The sequence below is a fragment of the Macaca nemestrina genome, chromosome 2, assembly GCF_043159975.1.
Source record: "Macaca nemestrina isolate mMacNem1 chromosome 2, mMacNem.hap1, whole genome shotgun sequence".
Classification (NCBI taxonomy): domain Eukaryota; kingdom Metazoa; phylum Chordata; class Mammalia; order Primates; family Cercopithecidae; genus Macaca; species Macaca nemestrina.
Window position 1 is genome coordinate 164,595,351 of NC_092126.1, and position 21,290 is coordinate 164,616,640.

Here is a 21,290-nt window from a genome sequence, read left to right on the forward strand (position 1 = left end):
TATTTCAGGGGTGGGGCATTGGAGGCGTGTTCCATCATAGTGTGAAACTGCTGCCCTAAGTATTGGGGCAGAGAGTAGGGGTCCAGGCCTAACACTGAGGCTTCTCAGCTCTGCTGCCTGCAAATTTGCTTTCTTCTGCAAAGGCAGGGCATGGTCTTGCTATCTGTGTTGGGGCAGAAGCCTCTATTTGATGCACAGAGGTAAAGCCCCCACAGGCAGGTATGAGCTGAAGGCTAACTCTACAGTGGTGCTTATCAAAGTTTTCTGGGGTCCCTGAAAAGCAGATTGGATAATAATGTGCGGAGTATAGGTATGATACAGAATCATCAACCTTGAGCTCAAAAATCTTTGAAAGCTTATACTTTCTTTTAAAAATGTATGCATATTTTGTATTTTATATCCCAATATATTAATGCCTAATTAATATAAAATGTTTTGAACAACTTATTGCCAAGAGAAAAAATCTAACGAATGAATTCTCACTGTGTCTCTCCTTTGGCCTATATTGCTCCTAGTTGTACCTGGGTGTATGCAGACAACAGCTGTAGAGGCACAATATGGAAAATACTCATCAGGCCACCCCCAGGTGTCTCCCCTTTGGCTTCTCTGTACTGGAGTCTTCTGGACTTGCAATAGTGGAGGGCATTTTTGCCTCCACGTGGACAATTTCACTGCAGGGAAAGTGTTCCCCTCCTCACCCCTCATCTGGTACTTGCTGCTCCCCCACTGAAAGCCAAATCTTTGCTCAGTAAAGAAGAAAGAATCCATTAAAATTGGCTCGGGGAGACAACTCCAGAGAAATCTGAGGTCTTACCGCCAGAAGAATTTTCCTGCTGGACTTCATGATGCCTACGATGCCAAGAACGGACAGGCAGAAGAGGCAGATGCCCACAAATATGCCGATCCAGGCAGCCCCGTAGATGTCATCATTGTCAGTGGCTTCAAGCAGTGGGTAGAGGCTGTGTTGGTCAGATACAAAGAAAATGCACTCCGCGGTCAGGGCAATGCCGCAACACTGGGGGCAAATGAAGGGTAGGCTCCATCAGAAGTGCAGCTTTGGGAAAGGGGGTGGAGGGCGGCGAAGGTTTGAGACTGGCTCCCTTTCCTGCACAGACTTTATGCAACTAATCTAAACTCCCCATTGCCACAAAATCAAACAACTACTTCCATCCTACTAACTGGTTGCATACACCCCTTCACACGTTATTCTGTCTATTTAGAAACAGACCCACACAATTTCAGACCATCCACAATGTCCTTGGGGCATGAATCACTCAAACAATGCCTTCTGGTATGAGAATGATCTCCCCCTGCCCCCATGTCGTGACCCACACTTCTGGGTTGTAATATTTGAGCTGGTCCTGGTCATATTTATCAATGACAGCTGGGAGGAACCTTGCTGCTTATCTTTGCCAACACCCACATTTTATAGATGAGGAATCTCGGCCTTGAAAGGTGATGGCCAGAGTCATATGGGGAGTCAGGGGGAGAGCCGGGCCAAGAGCTCTGGACTCCAAAACAAATGTTCTCCTATGCCATCAGACCCACACAGTGTGACCTCTGTATTATTTTTACACCCTGGTACTGGCCTCTGTGTAAGAACAAGAAGATGCAAACATCTGTCCCAAAACACCTTAACAGCAGAGTCCCACGGAAATCGAACCAAGGTGACATAGAAAAGAAACACTGAAGTGTGTTTGTAGTCAGAGTGTTTAGACACTGACTATGGTTGACATGACTCCTTTTAGATACTTATAATTTAAAGTTGGGAGGGAAATATCTATTTTTTCAACCATGATCTTTTGACATATGGTTAAATTCTAGCTAGCATATTTACTAACATATTTCTTAAAATGAAGCAAAAATATAGGAAGCCAGTAATTACAGCATTATTTTCCTTGAAACTCTTACTTTTGATTAATGTAGAGTTATGATTACAGGAAGAGCAGAATTTCCTGAGAAATAAGCATTACTTACACCAATAATCACATTTCCAAAAATCAGCAGGCCCTGGAAGCAACGAACAGTGGAGTCGTCTTTGGCCATCTTCAGGATTTCCCACAAGCTGAAGGCACAGTTGAAAGCATTACCAAATAACTGCTACAGTTTCTGTAACATGAGTAAACCATGCCATTGCATATTGCCTCCTTGTTCCCAAATGAACCAAACCAAAGCCATATAATCCTTGAGCAATGAAGGACATTTGATTATTGAGCTTAGTAATCACATAACTTTTATAGAGAAGGAAAAGAATATAGCCTTCCAGAGCCTGGTCAGTGCCTTTCAGGAGTTCTTTCAGGCAAGGAGTGTGCAGAATGCATCCTTCTGAGTGGTAGACTGAGCCCCGCAAGGTGGAAAGCACAAGGGGTGGACCTGAGGTGGTGATTGGGCAGGGCCAAAGCACACTGAGGGTCACTGGCATAGCCCTCACTGCCCTTGGCCATGACAAGTGGAAACCTGAAGGGTAAACTCATGGCTACAGTTAGTGGTTGGTTCCCATGTGGACTGTAGGTTGCTTTTAAAAACTATCATTTTCTGAATATTTTATTATCTTCAAAGAAATAGTTGGCAAATAGAAAAGTGCCCTGTTGTATATGAGGGGAAGTGAAAAACGGGGACTAGCATTTACTTCCTTGTACCAGGTGTGTGCCACTCTACCAGGTGCTTTGCATGCACACATCTAATTCTCATAACCCAATTAGGTAGAAAAAGAAGAAAAGTGAGGAGGCTCCATTTTGCAGATGAGGAAACTAAAGCTTAAATTGGTCAATTAAGTTCCCTGGGGTCACACAACCAGTAAGTGGCAGAGCTAGGCTAGAGACCTTGGTGTGTGTGGACTCCAGATACTCTAGAGTCCACGCGCTTCACCACAGCCCACAATGACTCCCAGAAACTACTGATAGACTTTGGTGCCATACACAGCTGAACATGGGTCTTTCACCTCCCTGAGGGTTTTCTGGAAGGAACACAAAGGTAAGCCTGTGGGTCAATCACTTGGGCTTCTGCACTTGAAGCACCTTGAGAAAAGCAATCTACAGCTCTCAACATTTAATTCATCAATTCATGCATTCCTGCTGTAAATAAAAAGTGTATTAAATGGTTCAATATGCATTTTGAGGCATACAAAAATATGTAAGGGAGATTATTGTATTCTAGGATTTTTTGTGTTAGTAGGGAAACTAAGATGCATTCCCACATAACTATACTACATGTAGTGAGACTAAATATTGTGGGAGTCCTGAGGCGGGAAGACGTAAGTCTTGCAGGATGTGTATGGTTTGATACATAGAGTGGAGGTGGATATGTGTGGGAGTGAGGTGGGGGTGGGTGACATTCAGGTAAAGAGGAAGGGAAAGTTAGGGAGTAGAGACAGAAGAGCAAGGTGCCCACAAGATAGCAAACCAGTCAATTTGGCCAAAGTCCTAGTTTCGTAGGATGGCAGTGGAAGGCAAACCTTCTATTTGTCTCAAGCCTTGCTAATTTTAACCTCGTTGTTACACTGTAAGTATTAACAACCTTCCGAGTAAGTTTAGACATCTGTAAATATTTTCCTTTGTTTCCTGGGTAGCTGTGACAATTTGAGTTAAAATTTATGAGCATTTTTGGCTCAGAATTTGGCACACAGTGGGTACTCAATTCATGTTTGCTGGAGAAATGGAAGAATCTGGGCCATTGGGTCTCTGTGTAGTTTCTGCTTAAATGCCATTCATTTCTTTCTGCTTAGAAATTTCATTCATTCTTGCCAGTTATTGTTGCGTGTTAGACTGCACAAATTCCCCCAAGGGGGAGACTTACTCATGTAGCTGGTTGAGTCACATTGTAAAGTTCATTACTGGTATGTACAGACATTATTCCTGACCAGTTGGGTTAGTATCTAAACTAGAGACAAAAGTAAATAGACTGTGAAAGGTATGGGTTCAGATAACAGAAGCATAGAGAGGAAAGGGCAGAAATCAACAGAGGCCAAATTCAGCACCGATATCAACTTGTGCTGATTATGTACCGTGTGAAAGAAGACAATTTCTTCTTTTAACTAGTTTATTTTTATTTTTATTATTATTTTTTGAGACGGAGTCTCACTCTGTAACCCAGGCTGGAATGCAGTGGCATGATCTTGGCTCACTGCAACCTCCACCTCTCAGGTTCAAGCTATTCTCCTGCCTCAGCCTCCCTAGTAGCTGGGACTATAGGCGCCCACCACCACACCCGGCTTTTTTTTTTTTTTTTTGTATTTTTAGTAGAGATGGGGTTTCACCATATTGGCCAGGCTAGTCTCGAGCTCCTGACTTTGTGATCTTCCTGCCTTGGCCTCCTAAAGTGCTGGGATTACAGGCGTGAGCCACTGCACCTGACCTCAAGGAGTTTAAAGTATGATTACAGCATGGGTTCAAAGCAAAAATGACTGTGCGCATCAAGGGGACAAGGAGGGCTGTGGAGAAGGACAGAGTTAGATAGGCATTACTGAGGGGCTTTACTGGGCCAGAAAGGAACTGCAGGGGCCCTCATCAAGGGAGGTGGCCTGGGTGACTCAATTATGCCCCGTGACTTACAGACTTTTCCAGAGATGACTCTGCCACACAGAGTTTAGTCCTTACAAAGGGGAAAGAGCCAATGAATATTCTGTGGGAGAACTGCAGGAGTCAGAATTAGGGTGGAAAATGCAGATAAAAGTGGGAGAAAAGAAGGAAGACAGGTAGAAACTTGCTCTGAGCAAAAAGAAAAGCATAAATTGAAGAAACCTTAGGCAAGGACATGACAGAAAATGCCAGGCTAAAATCAGGGCTGTGTTTCTTCCTAAGGATCTAGGGGGAGAATCTGTTGTCTTGTCATTGTTTGTATAAAGAAAAGGGGCGGGGCGCGGTGGTTCATGCCTGTAATCCCAGCATTTTGGGAGGCTGAGGTGGGCAGATCACCTGAGGTCAGGAGTTCGAGATCAGCCTGGCCAACATGGCAAAACCCTGTCTCTACTAAAAATACAAAAATTAGCCGGGCATGGTGGCAGATGCCTGTAATCCCAGCTACTTGGGAGGCTGAGGCAGGAGAATCGCTGGAACCCAGGAGGTGGAGATTGTGGTGAGCCGTGATTGGGCCACTGCACTGGGCAACAGAGCAAAACTCCATCTTCACAAAAAAAAAAAATAAAAAAGGAAGCTTGGAGAGATTAATTTGCCCAAGGCCACATTGCCAAAAAGTGCAGAAGCTGAGACTGAATGAGACTGAAACACAGGTCTGCCTGGCCCCAGATCATTTGCTAAACACTCTACAGTTTATCAAGTCCTGCTACATAGCAAATGCTTTCAGTGGAAATAGAAGCACCTGGAGCGGAGAGACCAGCTACATTTCCCTGCTCAGGAGACTCTACCTTTGTGAAGGTCAGAAACACTAGGCCTTTCTTCACTCACATCTCCAGCTTCTTGTCTCTTTAACCCCTTGATATGATGCTCATATTTGCATACTTCCCCCAAACTCGGTGCTCCACCCATATGCTTTTCCAGAAAACCTGTCTAGATGTATCAAAAATCTACAGCTCATCCACCTACCCCCAAGACCAGAATTCTTAGAAGTAAAAGGTGCAATGTGCAAGTCAATGAGAGGTTAGCATTTCATAGCTTCTACTTGGCCACTTGTATTTTAGACTAGGTTGGTGTCTAGAGGACCTAAAACATTTGCTGCATCCCCCAAATGGCCACAAATGTCAAGAGGGAGCCAAGTGTAGGCTTCCAGTGGCTCACATCATAGTCTAATGTCTGCAGTATAATGGTGACCACGCTGGACTTGGCATCAGAATGCCAGAGTTCAAGTCCCAGCTTTGTGTTGTCATTATCATTACTGTGTAAAGTTGGACAATTATTTTCCTTAGTGTCTAATTCCTGATTTATAAAATTAGTAGACTACAACTTGTTAGATGGGGTTGCTGTGATCACTAAATGAGATAAAAGATACAAAAGTAATAGGTAAGCACTCAGATTGTTTACACACATAAGAAACTTAATTATAATCAGAGGATATTCAGGAAGGGCAGGGTATTGGGTTATGATTTTGTTTTCTGCATCAGTGACCCCAGGGGGATAAAAGGGAGGTTTTAACAGTGACTGGTCACAGGCCAAGGGCTCTTAGATTGAGGAGAAACAGCCTTCCTTCCACCTTCTCTCTCTTCACTGCACAGGGGCTGCTCTGCTTGAGGGATTGGGAGGCCTTACACAAAGATACCCATTTGTACTTCTTTTTATTTTCATAGATGAATTCATGAGAGAAAAGGAAAAACACTTCCTAGTTGTGCTTGGGGTGAGGCCAGAGTCAGGTACCGAGCTGCACATCCACATGGGAGGGGCCCGCCTTGCATGCCATTAGCATTCCTGAACAGTTAACACTCGCCATTGGGCCTCATCCCTCTGGCTTTGGCCAGCTCTGAGGCTTCTGCCCCAGACTGCGAGGTGATACAGAGATGGCCCCTGAGGTTGTCCTTGTCCTGGGACCACTTTCTCCCTGACACAGACATTACTCAGAGAGGATTCTGCTCTGCTGCCCTTTTGCATTCTTTCCTCCCATTGCCAACCTGTGGAGGGCATCCTTCACTTTATTGCAAGAGTCTCCGAAGTAGGAGGAGGCATTTGGGACCCTGTTTTATTTGTCTTTCTAGGTCCAAAGCGGCATAGTACCTGACATATAGTAGGTACACTCAATTATTTTGCTAAATAAAAGGATAAAGTAAATAAATAAATGTTTATTTGAATAAATGAGTGTGCAGATTAATAATTTGCCTAGAGCTTTGTTGAAGAGCAAGTTAGAGAATATGGTGAAGTGAAACTACTGTGGCCTTTGTATAGACCTGGGTATGAATCTTAGCTCTACCACTTACTAGTTTTGTGGTCCCAAGAAATTACTTAGTCTCTTGAGCTTTATTATCAAATAAGTATGGTAATACTTAACTTCAAGTGTTACTACGAAAATTAAATGAGAATATATGTGAAGTTTTAATACAATATTAGTTACCCAATACTCATTTTGCTTATTTTTGTCTTATAAAGGAGACAGACTAGAGCTAATAGCCCAGTGTTTGGTGCAGGTACCTAAAACCAGTGATTATTTATTATTATTTTTTTGATACAGAGAAACATTTTCAAAGGAAATAGGGAAATATGATTTCAATAGGGAACTCTAATATATGAAACCAGAACAGAATGGTACTTCTCTGGCTGAAACAGGAGTAGGAATCCTGGGCTCACAGAGCATCTTCTCACCAGTTCTAAACCTCCTAAACACATAGCTAGCCCCAGAGCAATTGAAAACTACTATTCTAGAACTAAAGGAAAAGAAAGAAATAGGCAAATTACTGAGCTCAGAAAGCAGTTACCCAAGAAGTAAGAGGACACTCAAGAGTGAAGTTGAAAAACTCTGGTTACAACGTGTAAGCTGACCTTACAAAGTCTGTGTCAAAGACTCCCCCTTGCCCCCCATTCAATGGAAGACGTCTAGAAAAGTCCTGGAAAACTGAGAAAAGTGACTTTACTTTTATAATACGTTAGCTGGATGGATCTTTAGGAAGAGCTGCTTTCCTGGCACGCTTAGAGGAAAGGTGACATAATTTCTACAAAAGGAAAAGATGAGGCCTGGCTGATGTTTAGGGTTTTTTGAAGACTAATAAATGCCTGTGCAAAGGGGTAGAGTAATGCACTTATTTTTTAGGTTAAAAAAGCAAAGCTTTGACGCAGTTCCACACTAATGGATATTAAAACAAAAAAAAGACATTAAGAATTTGTTGACCTTTCCAGAGAGGATAGGCACGGAGGAAGAACAAAAGGGAAGGACAAATGGTGACTTCTCTCCACACAGGATATAAACTGTGGTATTCTCTAGGTCCTGGTAGTACTTTTGCCTTTGTTAATAACTTCTTGAGTTTTGTCTCTGCCTGCATGATAAAGAAGTATTGTAATGAACACCTTGTGCTGGTTAATTTTGTGTATCAACTTGGCTGGGATATGGTGTTCAGTTGTTTGGTCAGATATCAGTCTAGATATTGCTGTGAAGATATTTTTTAGATGTGATTAACATTTAAATCAGTAGACTTTGAGTAAAGCAGATTACCTTCCATAACGTGGCTGGCCTCTTCCAGTCAGCTGAAAACCTTAAGAGCAAAAACTGATGTTTCCTGAATAAGCAGCATTTCTGCCCTAAGAGGACTGTAACATAGAAACTCTGTCTGGGTTTTCAGTATGCAGATTTTAGCTTTAAGACTGCAACATCAGGCCAGGCACGGTGGCTCACACCTGTAATCCTAGCACCTTGGGAGGCTGAGGCAGGCAGATCACCTGAGGTTGGTAGTTTGAAACTAGCCTGACCAACACAGAGAAACCCTGTCTCTACTAAAAATACAAAATTAGCTGGGCGTGGTGGTGCATGCCTGTAATCCCAGCTACTCAGGAGGCTGAGGCAGGAGAATCGCTTGAACAGGGGAGGCGGAGGTTGCAGTGAGCCAAGATTGCACCATTGCACTCCAGCCTGGGCAACAAGAGCAAAACTACGTCTCAAAATAAATAAATAAATAAATAAAATAAATAATAAAATGCCGGGCGTGGTGGCTCACGCCTGTAATCCCACCACTTTGGGAGGCCAACGTGGGTGGATCACGAGGTCGGGAGATCCAGACCATCCTGGCTAACACGGTGAAACCCTGACTCTACTAAAAATACAAAAAATTAGCCAACCGTGGTGGCTGGCGCCTGTAGTCCCAGCTACTCGGGAGGTTGAGGCAGGAGAATGGGGTGAACCCGGAAGGCAGAGTTTGCAGTGAGCTGAGATTGCACCACTGCACTCCAGCCTGGGCGACAGAGCGAGACTCTGTGTCAAAGAAAAAAAAAAGACCGCAACATCAACTCTTCCCCAAATTTTCAGGTTGCCCACCTGCTGTATAGATTTTGGACTTGTCAGCCCCCACAATCACATCACATAGGTTAATTCCTTAGAATTAATCTCTCTCTCTCTCTCATTCTCTCTCTGTCTCTCAACCTCTCAACAGGGTCTTGGTGTGTCACCCAGGAGTGCAGGGGCACAATCATATCTCACTGCAGCCTTGACTTCCTAGGCTCAAGTGATCCACTGGCTTTAGCTTCTCAAGTAGCTAGGACCACAGGTGCATGCACAATGTCTGGCTAATTTTTAAATTTTTTGTAGAGAAGGGGTTTCACCATGTTGCCCAGGCTGGTCTTGAACTCCTGTCCTCAAAGTGTGGAACTGCCTTCCAAAGTGTGGGGATTATAGGTGTGAGCCACCATATGTTGCCTCTCTCTTTATGTATCTCCTTTTGGTTCTATCTCTGTTAGAGCCCTGAGTAACACACCATCCCAATTGGGATTGATGTATATTTTTGATAGAAGCACATATGATCATTTTCTGATGTCTCCTGATACCATTTTACCAATTCTCACTGCCAGCCCCTAACTTCTGGATCAGATGAATTAAACATTTTCTGTTTCCATTCCATACAGAGCTTCCATGGTGAACTTTCTCAAGCAGAGGTTCTCAAATGATCCTCCCAAGCACAGATGTTCCATTTGCTAGGACATGTTTTGATGCCAATATTGAATGATTCCAGTCATTTCCTAATTTGAGGAAGAATTACTATCAAAATTTGTCATTTTAAACATTTTCCTCTTATACATTTTTCTTAAATTGTGGATGCTACTACCACCTGTCTATGCTAGAATCTAGTTTTTGGTATGAATTTAGGCCAAAATGATCTACTTACTTATTTTAAATTTAGTAGACCAAAATGTTCTGGTATTCCACAAAGATAAACATGGCTTCCAAGTGCCAGCCAGTTAGCCAATCTTGAGATCCATTGTCCTAAAACACAGCTCTGAATTTATATCTCCCCCACTGCTTAAAACCCTTCAAAGGTTCCCTGTAGCCTAAATTTAAAGGAGAGCCCTAGGTCATTCCCTCTACACTCACGAGCCCAGTACCAGCTCCTTCTTACTTCCTGTTGCCAGGTGCATCACTTGTCCACCCACTCTCTGTTGCTGACCAGTTTCTTTGAATCCAGATTTGCTCCTGTTCCATTGTGAAAGACCAGTTTATAGTATTTGGCCAGAGTCAACTATTTTATTCTCCATTCAGCCAGTGGAAGAGTGGTTGGACCACCTAAGAGATAAAGTACAAACTCCTCAGCCTGTATTCAAGGCAGTACTCATCCAGGTTCCAAATGGCCTGCCTGCCATTTTTCACTGCCCACCCCCCTTGGTGTCCTGGTCATGCCACCATGCTATGCTTAGGGTGTCCCTGTCTTTGGAATCCCTTCTTCCATTTCTGCTTATCGAACTCTTTACCATCTTCTGAAGCCCAACTGAAAAACCTCTTCTCTCCTCAACTTCCCAGAATTATCCTTCCTTCCCTATATCCCTCTCTCTGCCTTTAGCAACTAGCTCTCCAGGGAAGCTCAAACCATTGTGGATATGTGTTCATGGCTTTTCTTCCATACTAGCCTCTGTCACAGCCATATAGTCTGGTATGTTGTTACGTCTTTTCTTCACCCAAGTTTGTTTAATAAGATATTCTGAACCCACAAAAAATGGATTGCTATCAAAAAACCAATTTGACAAAGAATTGCATTAAAAAGCAAATTAAAAACTTTTAAATTAATTGATGGGTGTCACACTTAGAAGTCAATGACTACACTTTTGGAAGTTTTTGTTTGTCTTAGAAGATATGTAATTTGAGAGAAATTAAAGTGTCATTTATCCTAGGAAAGTTATTGGCCAGGTGCCTGTTCATATCATGATACATCAGTTCTGGCTGCAAACTTGGAGGCTTTGTACAGGTGAGGAATTTAAGGCTCATAGAGAGGTAGCGACTTGTTCACGATCATGCCGTGTTATTAAAAGAGTTAAGATTCAAGTCCAGGTTTCATAACTCTTAACCCAGCCTTCTATTGGGTTTGTCACCAATCATTATTCTTTTTAAGGTAGGGAGATCCACTTCCCCTTTTTGTCTCTTTAAATTAAGAGAAACTCTTGGCCTCCCACCCGTGAGCCTATCCATGAGACTCACTACAAGGTAAGCCAGAAAAGGGAGCCACATAAACAAAGCTGGCAGGGAGAAAGCCTTCTATCCTCTTCCTTCATTCAAAGGCTTCCTCACCGTTTACCCTAACTTCGGAATGCCACAACTTGAGACTCACTCCTTTGTTCCTGATTAAAATACAAGCTCATATAAAAGAGGCGTGTTGAGTTTCATGAGCCATCCATATCAATGCCTCATTTATCAGCTCCCTTCTTTTATTTAATTTTCAAAGGGTGAGGGAAGACACCATGAGAAGGAAAGAGACACAAGGAGAGGGTAGAACCTAAAAAGACAAACCTCATAACTTATGATTTGGGGGTTTGGGTCTGTCTCTGTGGTTAGACTGACTTCTAATGATATGATGTGTCCTCCTTCCTGCCTTCTTTTTTAGCCCACAGTTTGTAGAAGCTGTTTTAAATATGTGGTCTTCTGAACCGTCCCCACATGATTCTAAAACAATGCCTCCCTCACATATATTGGATTATTTATCTGGCAGGGGTGGGAAGGAAACCAATGGGATGAGATAAATCTAACTAGTGGAAAGTGGTGGAAGGCAGAGGGCAGAGCAGCAACTGCCCACTTTAGAGATGGAACGCCCCAGACTGAAAGTACGCAACTCACCTAGAAATATTTTCCATGTAAAGGAATAGCCCCTAGGCACCCCGCCCTGTGGGAAAACTGCCCTGTGGCCTGGTACGATGGTGATTTACTCAAATTGCTCAACACCCTGGGAGTTCCTTTGCTTTAAAGAGTGCAGATTTTTAAAAAACTAGAATTATATTTCCTGTTTTTTCTTTCTTGTGCTTTCATTCAGTTTGTTTTCTTATAAAAATTAATCATACCCGTAGTGTTGATGTTTCCAGACACATTGAAAAGTTCTAAAAACAATTGGTCACTAAACAAACCAATTTGCAAAGCAGAAGAAAAAGAAGTGTGACTCGCCCAGTAAGCATGAGATCATTTTTTCAAGTTCATTACCTCTTTTCCTCACCCAAGTTTGTTGCACCAGAGAACACACAAACCACACCTCAAACTCTAGTTCATGCTAGAGAAATTTGAATTAACAAAGGAGAAAAAAAAGAAAAGGAAAAATAGGAGAGGAAGAAACGAAGAAACACAATATGCTATTGCCTTAGCCCTGACCCTGAAACTCAGAACAAGAACAGACACTTGCGTGGCTCAGAGTAAAGATGGGTGTGGAGACTGTAGGTCACAACAATTGCTGGTCTGCTTCAACTTAAGGTAGGATAAGTCCCTGGAAATAACAAAAAGAGGAGCTTTCTCCTAGGGCCATCACCCACGGCTCACAGTGCCCATAAGTTTTTCTTGCTTTAAAGCTCAAAACCTGTGTTCACTAATACAGTAGTTAGTAGTTGCGTGCAGTTATTCAAAGTCAAATGAATTCAAATAAAAGTAAAAACCAGTTCCTCAGTTGCTCCAACCACATCTCAAGCACTCCCTAGATACATGTGGTTAGTGTCTATTGTCTAGAACATTTCCCTTATCACAGAAAGTTTTACTGGACAGCACTACTCTTGATTCCTGGTGCTCCCAGTATGATGGGAGTCATCCATCTATTGGAAATCAGGGACTAGCTGTAAGCAATGGCTCAGGAGCACTCAGTTGCATGAAGGCCTCAGGTGTGGGCATTGCCAGAGGGATGCCCAGCTCCAGGAAAGGAGTACTGTGGAGAATCCTTGGGGCAGGGGGACGAGGCGGGGAGGGTGGTGTGTGATGACGGTGCCCCTCACCAATGTGGTCTCTGTCCCAGTTGGCGAATGGTGGCCCATCAAGTTTGTGGGCGGCCTGCATGGCTATCAGGCCCAAATTCCAGAGCATATTTAAAGGCTGACTGGTGTTTACTCTGGTTAAGAACGTAAGCAGGAGAAGTCAAAAAGAAGTTCTGAGTTTTGGCCGGGTGCTGTGGCTCACGCCTATAATCCCAGCACTTTGGGAGGCTGAGGCAGGTGGATCACAAAGTCAGGAGATCCAGACCATCCTGGCTAACACAGTGAAACCCTGTCTCTACTAAAAAATGCAAAAAATTAGCCGGTCGTGGTGGTGGGCACCTGTAGTCCCAGCTACTTGGGAGACTGAGGCAGGAGAATGGTGTGAACCCGTGAGGCAGAGCTTGCAGTGAGCTGAGATCGCACCACTGCTCTCCAGCCTGGGAGTCAGAGAGACTCCGTCTCAAAAAAACAAAAAACAAAAAACAAAAACAGTTCTGAGTTTTTTTTTTTCTCCTTGATTAAAGGATGTCTAAGGTCCCCTTTGAATGTAAAAGTCTATGATTCTTCCCAGCAGTTAAAAAAAAATATATAGGTGAGTTGATTTTAAAGACTATTTTATAGCAGAAAGCAAAACAATCTGTTGGAGCGAAAGTAAAGTAAGAAATTTTTCTCCTCACTGAAAAGGTTAATAAAAAGAAAATCCACTTCTTCACAGGGTCTGAAAACTATGTAACCTAAATTTTATTTATACTGAAAGTATATATATATATATCTATAAAACCTAGCGAGTTATTTCCTGTTGTGCTTAGCAACTCAGGCAAGAAATGGTTAAGAAACATTGTCTTTCATTAAAAGAAGACATTCGAGTTAACAAAACTTCTTTAAAAATTTATTTATATATTTTTAGAGACAGGATCTCACTATGTTGCCCAGCCTGGACTAGAACTCCTCATCCCATGGCCTCAGCTTCTTGAATAGCTGGAACTGGAGGCATGTGCCACTGCAACTGGCTATAAATTCTTAAATGGCTTAAAAATCTTTAAAACTAGTTAGAAGTAGAGTTTTAGGTTTATAAACAAATGCAAACATAAAATAATACTAGCATTATTTGAAACTTAAATTTGTATTTTGTATGAAAATGTCATTAGAACGAAAAATATCTTTATGTCCTGCACATCCTTGTGGAACAAAGAATTGGTAAGGAGTAAAAACAAATTATGTAAAAATAACATTGCATAGATAAAGCTACTTTGTTGACTTACTTCAACTGACACATTTATTAAGCAGAAGTGTTTGCAGAGAATAACTGGGAGTAAATTGCCTCACACATTTCATTACAAGTTGGCAGGACCAAATGATTTCTGACAAGAAGACCAAGAAACTTTCTCTCTGCTAGCCTGAACGGATTATTCAGAAATGACACGAGCTATTTCGTTAAATTTTCTATTGCTTTTCTGACTACACAAGGAAATTGGGGGTCTACAAAGGTGTCTGTCTATGTGCGATTTAATCAGGAGATACGGGGTTTCTCAGGTGCTTGGATTTTCTTGTTCTTTCTTTGGGGATATTTCAGGTTGAAAGCAGGATGGCTGCGTAATATCTCCAGAACAGAACAAGACTTATATCAAAGGTTTTAAGAAAGCAATTTGAACGGTTCAAAGTAAAAGAGAACAGGACAGTCACAATACCCTAAATTACAAAGAAAAAAAATGACAGACTTTATGAATCAGGAATCTAACTTCTTCCCCTTTCGCTCCCAGACCACTAGCTTCCCTCCCAGGAGAGCAACCCAACCCTTGAGCCCGCGGGATTCCCTGTAGAGGGAAAGCAGTCTACTCACAGCGCCTCCTCTTTCTGCACACAGGGTGCGGCCCGCTCCGCAGTCTGCACCAGCCCCAGGTGCTTTTCTACCCTCCTGCAATCCTTTGAACCTCCAGGACCAGGGAAGGGTGGTCTGTGATTGGCAGGAGGCACCTCACATGGGCTGAGCTTGCCGCTGCCTGCCCTGCCTCGCTGAGACGGGGGAGTAACCGGAGACTGTCAGTAGATTTCTGCTGCTTTGGAATGTGTGACTCTGACATCTGGAAGCACCTTGACAGCCACACTCATTGCTCTCCTAGATCCCTCCTAGGTCTGGACTTTACTGGAATACAAACTCAGGGCTTTTATTTTGATTTGATTTGATTAGTGTAATTTGATCCTTACTCCTGCTTTTGTGTGTTGAAGGCTTGTTAGTCCTGACTGCTCACAGAGATATTGATATGTGCTTACCTGTGCAGGGCCATGTCCAGCTTTAGTTTCTATAACCCTGGCATATGCCAAATTCATAGCCATAGTCATTGCCCAAGTAACGCTCATACTGTAGGTAGCCCAAAGACCAATAAGGAGCAAGAGATGTGGAAAGAAACAGATTGAGAAAAATTCAGGCAAAGAGAGAGGCCTCAAGTGATTATCTGATGTCCAATTCTTCTCTTCCCTCTTCCTTCCTCCCTTTCCTTTCTCTTCTCTTCCCTTCCTTTCTTTTTTCCTTCTTTCCTGACTTCCGGAGCCATCATGTGTTATACATGGCACCCAGAGCATCATTTTAATGGCTGCATAACCTATCGTAGTATACATGCACCATAGCTTGTTTAACCTGAGTTAGGAGTTGGTAACAGCAGTAATGTTAGAATTTACTGAGTGCTTTAATCAATAGACTTGGGAGTTCCTCAAGGGTCAGCATCATCTCTGTCTCAGGTTAGATTGTTCAGGAGCAGACTTTGAGACAAAATTTAGTGTTCAATATATTTATTAGGGAGTGCCCTGAGAGGAACACCCATGGCAGGGACAGGGAAGAAACAGGACTGGGCAGAGAAAGAAGTTGAGCCGCAATATAGGTGGGACAGTCTGAAGCAGTCCCCCTTGGGAAACTCTGGAGGAAGATGGCCTGTCAATGTAGCTCTGCCACTGGGCTCCTCTATCATCTGCCCTTCAATGTGGGTTGCCCTGGGAAGGCAGCTTTCTGTAGCTGAGGCAAGTCCTGAAAGGGGCTGATAACTGGAGGCTGGAGGTTGCAAGTACTCCCAGCAGCAGGGCAAGCTCCCCCTTGAAGGGGACTGCATGGAGCACCTCTGTGTCCATCACAATGCCTTATTCCTCTGCAGCTCTCCAGGGCCTGATTAGATAAATTATCATATTTCACACAATGGAATTCTGTGCAATGGTTAAAAATGACACCACAGATAAACATTTAATGTCATGGAAATAAGTTCAGTCATTTACTTAATAAATATTTATTGAAAACTTAGGATGTGCCAGGCAGTCTTCTAGAGGCTGCAAATGAAAAAGCGGTTTACAAAACAGTTTGTGTAATCTGACACATTTTAATTTTTAAGAAAGTTTACCTATGACTTAAAAAGTTAGGAATAATATACAGCAAACATTAACCAGAGTATATCTGGATGGTAAAATATGGGTGACTTTTACAGTCTTCTATTTTTGCAGTTCGTATGTTTACAAAGGATCTATATTATAATTATAAGAACATAGAAGTTATTAAAAATGTGTGTTTTCCTGGAAAGATTTGTGATAAAGTTGTAAGGAAGCGAACAAGGACATATGAATTTCTATTCGTGTCTTAGGCATTTTATATTCCATTACCATGATTATATGGGGAGAAAACAAAAAGATTTGAAAATCTTCAAAATAGATAATGTGACCACAAACCCAATAACAAGAGACAAGAGACTAGCTAGGAAAAGGAAGATGAGTTTTCGGATAATAACTGCAACTGAATAGATGAGGAATGTCAAATCCGTAATGTATGACAGGCTTATTTCTCCAGTTAATTGATTTCTAACTCTCTTCTGCTAATCCCTGTTTCTCTCTGGCTAAGTGGCTCCCTTAACCACATCTTAACCTGATTCCAAGCACATCAGTGAATTCCCATTACTAATATCTCAGTTCTGTTAGAAACACTTAGATATTTTCCTCCTATCACCACAATTAAAACTGGAGACTCTGGTAGTTTTGGGGAGAAGGTAAGGTCTTTATTAACCCCCCGATTCCCTGTATATGTTCATTTGAGAGGGAAATGATGTCCTGTGTGAGTGGCCAGAGAGAGGCTCTGTCCCTTTCTGTGGGTCATCCCCACTGTCTAGTTCACCACCAGCAGCAGCAGTGTAGACAGGGGCCAGTGCACAGGGCTGACCGAGGAGAGGCCTACTGAACCCCACCAGTTCCCCTAAGCCCCAGAGGGTGCTCTGCCTCATTCATTGGTTTGCAGTCAGTCTTTGTCCTTCAATCTCACCTACCCTCCAGGACCCCAGCTCTCAAGTGGCTGGGTTCTACCTTCTGCACATCTCAGGAACCTAGAACTAAAGGTGGTATGCTTGCCCCCTCTCTGTCAGGCCATACCACTGCACCATCACCCTCCGAAGTTTTTCCTTCTCTGTGGTAGTTCCAAGGCAAGTTAGCAGGCCTGGTGACTCGTGATATTTAACTGGACTAAAAGAATTGGTCCTATATACACACTCAAACTTTTCAATCCTCATGAGGCTTTCCTCTGTCATCTTTGGGGCAAAGAACCACTGGAATGTTTGTCTTCCCTGCATTCCCTAACAGACCCCTCACTTCAAATTGACTTTCCTGTGGCGAGGTAGGGAGTTGGTGCAAACTGGTTGGGAAAGAGGTTGCCTCCCTACTGGAAGTTTAGAAAGTGGGTTAATTAATGCCTTTTGCTTTCTCTAGTTACCAATTTCAGGGAAAATACTTCTTAAAACATGATGTTGTCTAGAATATTTTTAACATATAGTAATAGTCCCAGGTACTGCCAGATTTACTCTTCACAATATCCCTTTAAGGTATATACTATTATCCTCCCATTTCACAGATCAGAGAACTGAAGGCTAAGGATGCTAACTGCCCACTGTTATAGAGCCATTTAAAGGTGAGGACTGCAATCAACCTGTCCTTACAGTCTGCACTCTTACTGTTAGAGTGCAGTTACATGATCTGTGTAACTTTTAAAATGGTATTAAAATTTAAAATCACAAATATGATTTTTTTTCTATTAACTGCTCAGTGAGGTTAATAGAGAGTAGAATATTGTTCCTGGGATATGTAAGAAGCCATCTTCTGCTTCTTATTGGCTGGAGAGTAAGTCTGCCTGAGCACTCAGGCTCCCTGTGGAGGAAAGCAGGTTACTGATCATGTCTCAGCTTCTATATTGAAAACAGCTGAATCAAACCAGCAAACTATGTACCTGAAGTGTCCCGGTCCGTGCAATTCTTTAGGGCCTCTAAAATGACCTTTTCTCCAGTTGGTCTTGACAAATTTTTGGTGCGGTTTCCTTGACAATTTTCCTGAAATGTGTATATATTTAGGGTTTTGACCTTTAATGTGTCTTCTCTCTTACACAGCTATTTTTTTCACTCAACTATAGTTGACACTCGCATATTTCCTTCAGCTGCTAGAGATGATAAATACTTAACTTAGTTCATATGTTTAGGTTATGACCACTACAAGATGACTTCTTAAAGTATGTCTAGGCCTTTTCCAAGAAAGGGATATCCCAAATTAATAGACTCTTGCATTGAACTAAATCCTTTTAGTTCAGTTCAATAAGCATATATGGTAATTATATGGAATTATTATATGTAATAGCTATATACCAATAAAATAATCATTTAGCTCAAATTTTCACCCAATGAAGAAAGCCCTCTATGATATCTCTGATGTCCAATATTAACGGGCTACTCTATAAAACATTGTGTTTATTGTAGAGATGTTGTTGAAGATGTTGTGTACAACCTTACATTCTGGGCATAAGAGGTCCCAAGGGAAAACATTTTTGGTCTCAGTGTCTGGAAGAATTACACTTTCCTAAGCAACTGGTTTGTTTTTACCTATTGGACACTCTAAACTTCAATCAAATTCAATCTTGCCTCCATTCTCACCAATCCATTGAAACTGCTTATCAAGTTATGAACAACCTCTACTTTGCCAAATTTGGTGGACACTTTTTCTTTTCTTTTCTTTTTATTATACTTTAAGTTCTAGGGTACATGTGCACAACGTGCAGGTTTGTTACATATGTATACATGTGCCATGTTGGTGTGCTGCACTCATTAACTCATCATTTACATTAGGTATTTCTCCTAATGCTATCCCTTCCCTGTCCCCCAACCCCACAACAGGCCCCAGTGTGTGATGTTCCCCGTTCTGTGTCCAAGTGTTCTCATTTTTCAATTCCCACCTATGAGTGAGAACATGTGGTGTTTAGTTTTCTGTCCTTGCAATAGTTTGCTGAGAATGATGGTTTCCAGCTTCATCCATGTCCCTACAAAGGACATGAATTCATCCTTTTTATGGCTGCATAGTATTCCATGGTGTATATGTGCCACATTTTCTTAATCCAGTCTATCATTGATGGACATTTGGATTGGTTCCAAGTCTTTGCTATTGTGAGTAGTGCCACAATAAACATATGTGTGCATGTGTCTTTATAGTAGCATGATTTATAATCCTTTGGGTCTATACCCAGTAATGGGATCACTGGGTCAAATGGTATTTCTAGTTCTAGATCCCTGAGGAATTGCCACACTGTCCTCCACAATGGTTGAACTAGTTTACAGTCCCACCAACAGTGTAAAAGTGTTCGTATTTCTCCATATCCTCTCCAGCACCTGTTGTTTCCTGACTTTTTAATGATAGACTGGATTAAGAACCTCCCATGTAGCTGGGATTACAGGTGTGCACCACCACATCCAGCTAATTTTTGTATTTTTGGTAGAGATGGGGTTTCACCATGTGGGCCAGGCTGGTCTCCAACACCTGACCTCAGGTGATCCACCTGCCTCGGCCTCCCAAAGTGCTGGAATAACAGGCATGAGCCACTGTGCCCAACCCACCTATTCTTTATCCATTCATCTGTCGATAGACACTTAAGTTACTTCCAAATCTTAGCTTTTATAAACAGTGCTTTGACAAACATAGCAGTGCAGATATCTCTTTGATATACTGATTTCCTTTCTTTTAGATATATACCCAGCAGTGGGTTGCTGGGTCATATGGTAGTTCAATATTTCATTTTCTGAGGAATCATCAAACTGTTCTCCACAGTGGTTGTACTAATTTACATTCCCACCAACAATCTACAAGGGTTCTCTTTACATCCTTGCCAACGTTTGTTATTGACTCTCTTTTGGATATAAGACATTTTAACTGGGGTGAAATGATATCTCATTGTAGTTTTGATTTACATTTCTCTGATGATCAATGATGTTGATCACCTTTTCATATACCTGTTTGCCATTTGTATGTCTTCTTTTGAGAAATGTCTATTCAAATATTTTGTCCATTTCATGATCAGATTGTTGGACTTTTTCCTATAGAGTTGTTTGAGCTCCTTATATATTCTGGTTATTAATCCCTTGTCAGATGGGTACTTTGCAAATATTTTTGTTTCGTTCTGTAGGTTGTCTCATTACTTTGTTGATTGTGTCCTTTGCTGGGCAGAAGCTTTTTAACTTGATCCCACTGTCCATGTTTGCTTTGGTTGTCTGTGCTTGTGGGGTACTACTCAAGAAGTCTTTGCCCAGACCAATATCCTGGAGATATTCCCCAATATTTTCTTATAGTAGTTTCATAGTTTGAGATCTTAGTTTAGGTTTTGGTCCATTTTGATTTTATTTTTTGCATGTAGTGATAGATAGGGGTCTAGTTTCATTCTTCTCTATGTGGATATCTAGTTTTCCCAGCACCATTTATTGAAGAGACTATTTTTTCCACAGCATATATTCTTGACACCTTTGTCAAAAATGAGTTCACTGTAGGCATGTAGATTTGTTTCTGGGTTCTCTATTCTGTTCCATTGGTCTATGTGTCTGTTTTCATGTCGGTACCATGCTGTTGTGGTCACTATAGCTCTGTAGTATAGTTTGAAGTCAGGTAAAGTGATTCCTTCAGTTTTGTTCTTTTTGCTTAGGATGGCTTTGGCTATTTTGGGTCTTTTGTGGTTCCATATAAATTTTAGGATTGGTTTTCTATTTCCGTGAAGAACGTCATTAGTATTTTGATAGAAATTGCATTGAATCTGTAGATTGCTTTGGGTAGTGTGAACATTTTTAACAATATTGATTCTTATAATCCATGAACATGAAACGTTTTTCCATTTATTGGTGTCATTTTCAATTTCTTTCAGCCTTGTTTTATAATTTTCATTATAGAGATCTTTTATGTTTTTGGTTAATTCCTTGGTATTTAATTTTAGTTGTGGCTATTGTAAATTACATTACTTTTTAATTTATTTTTCACATTGTTCACTGTTGGCATATAGAAATGCTACTGATTTTTGTATGTTAAGTTTATATCCTGCAACTTCACTAAATTTATCCATTTTAATAGTTTTTCTGTGGAGTCTTTAGGTTTTTCCAAATATGATGCCATCTCCAAATAAGGATGATTTGACTTCTTCCTTTCCAGATTGGATGCCCTTTGTATCTTTCTCTTGTCTAATTGCTC

General features: G+C 41.7%; 2 protein-coding genes across 3 annotated transcripts in view; one reads left to right on the forward strand and one right to left on the reverse strand.

The window, feature by feature from the left end:
• Positions 1-14,907, reverse strand: part of LOC105470346 (uroplakin 1B) — a 32,022-nt gene extending 17,115 nt beyond the window's left edge. The window contains exons 1-3 of one of the 2 annotated variants that reach the window (XM_011722214.3): positions 14,629-14,907; positions 1,978-2,065; positions 815-1,015 (exon numbers count right to left, since the gene is read on the reverse strand). In XM_011722214.3, coding sequence (XP_011720516.1) covers positions 815-1,015; positions 1,978-2,046 — 270 coding nt within the window. In that variant the 5' untranslated portion in view covers positions 2,047-2,065; positions 14,629-14,907. Of the gene's footprint in view, positions 1-814; positions 1,016-1,977; positions 2,110-14,628 lie in introns of both variants that reach the window. The other variant, XM_011722215.3, reaches the window with a different exon arrangement.
• LOC105470347 (immunoglobulin superfamily member 11) overlaps positions 1-21,290 on the forward strand; it is a 268,851-nt gene that overhangs the window by 1,198 nt on the left and 246,363 nt on the right. The window lies entirely within an intron of this gene.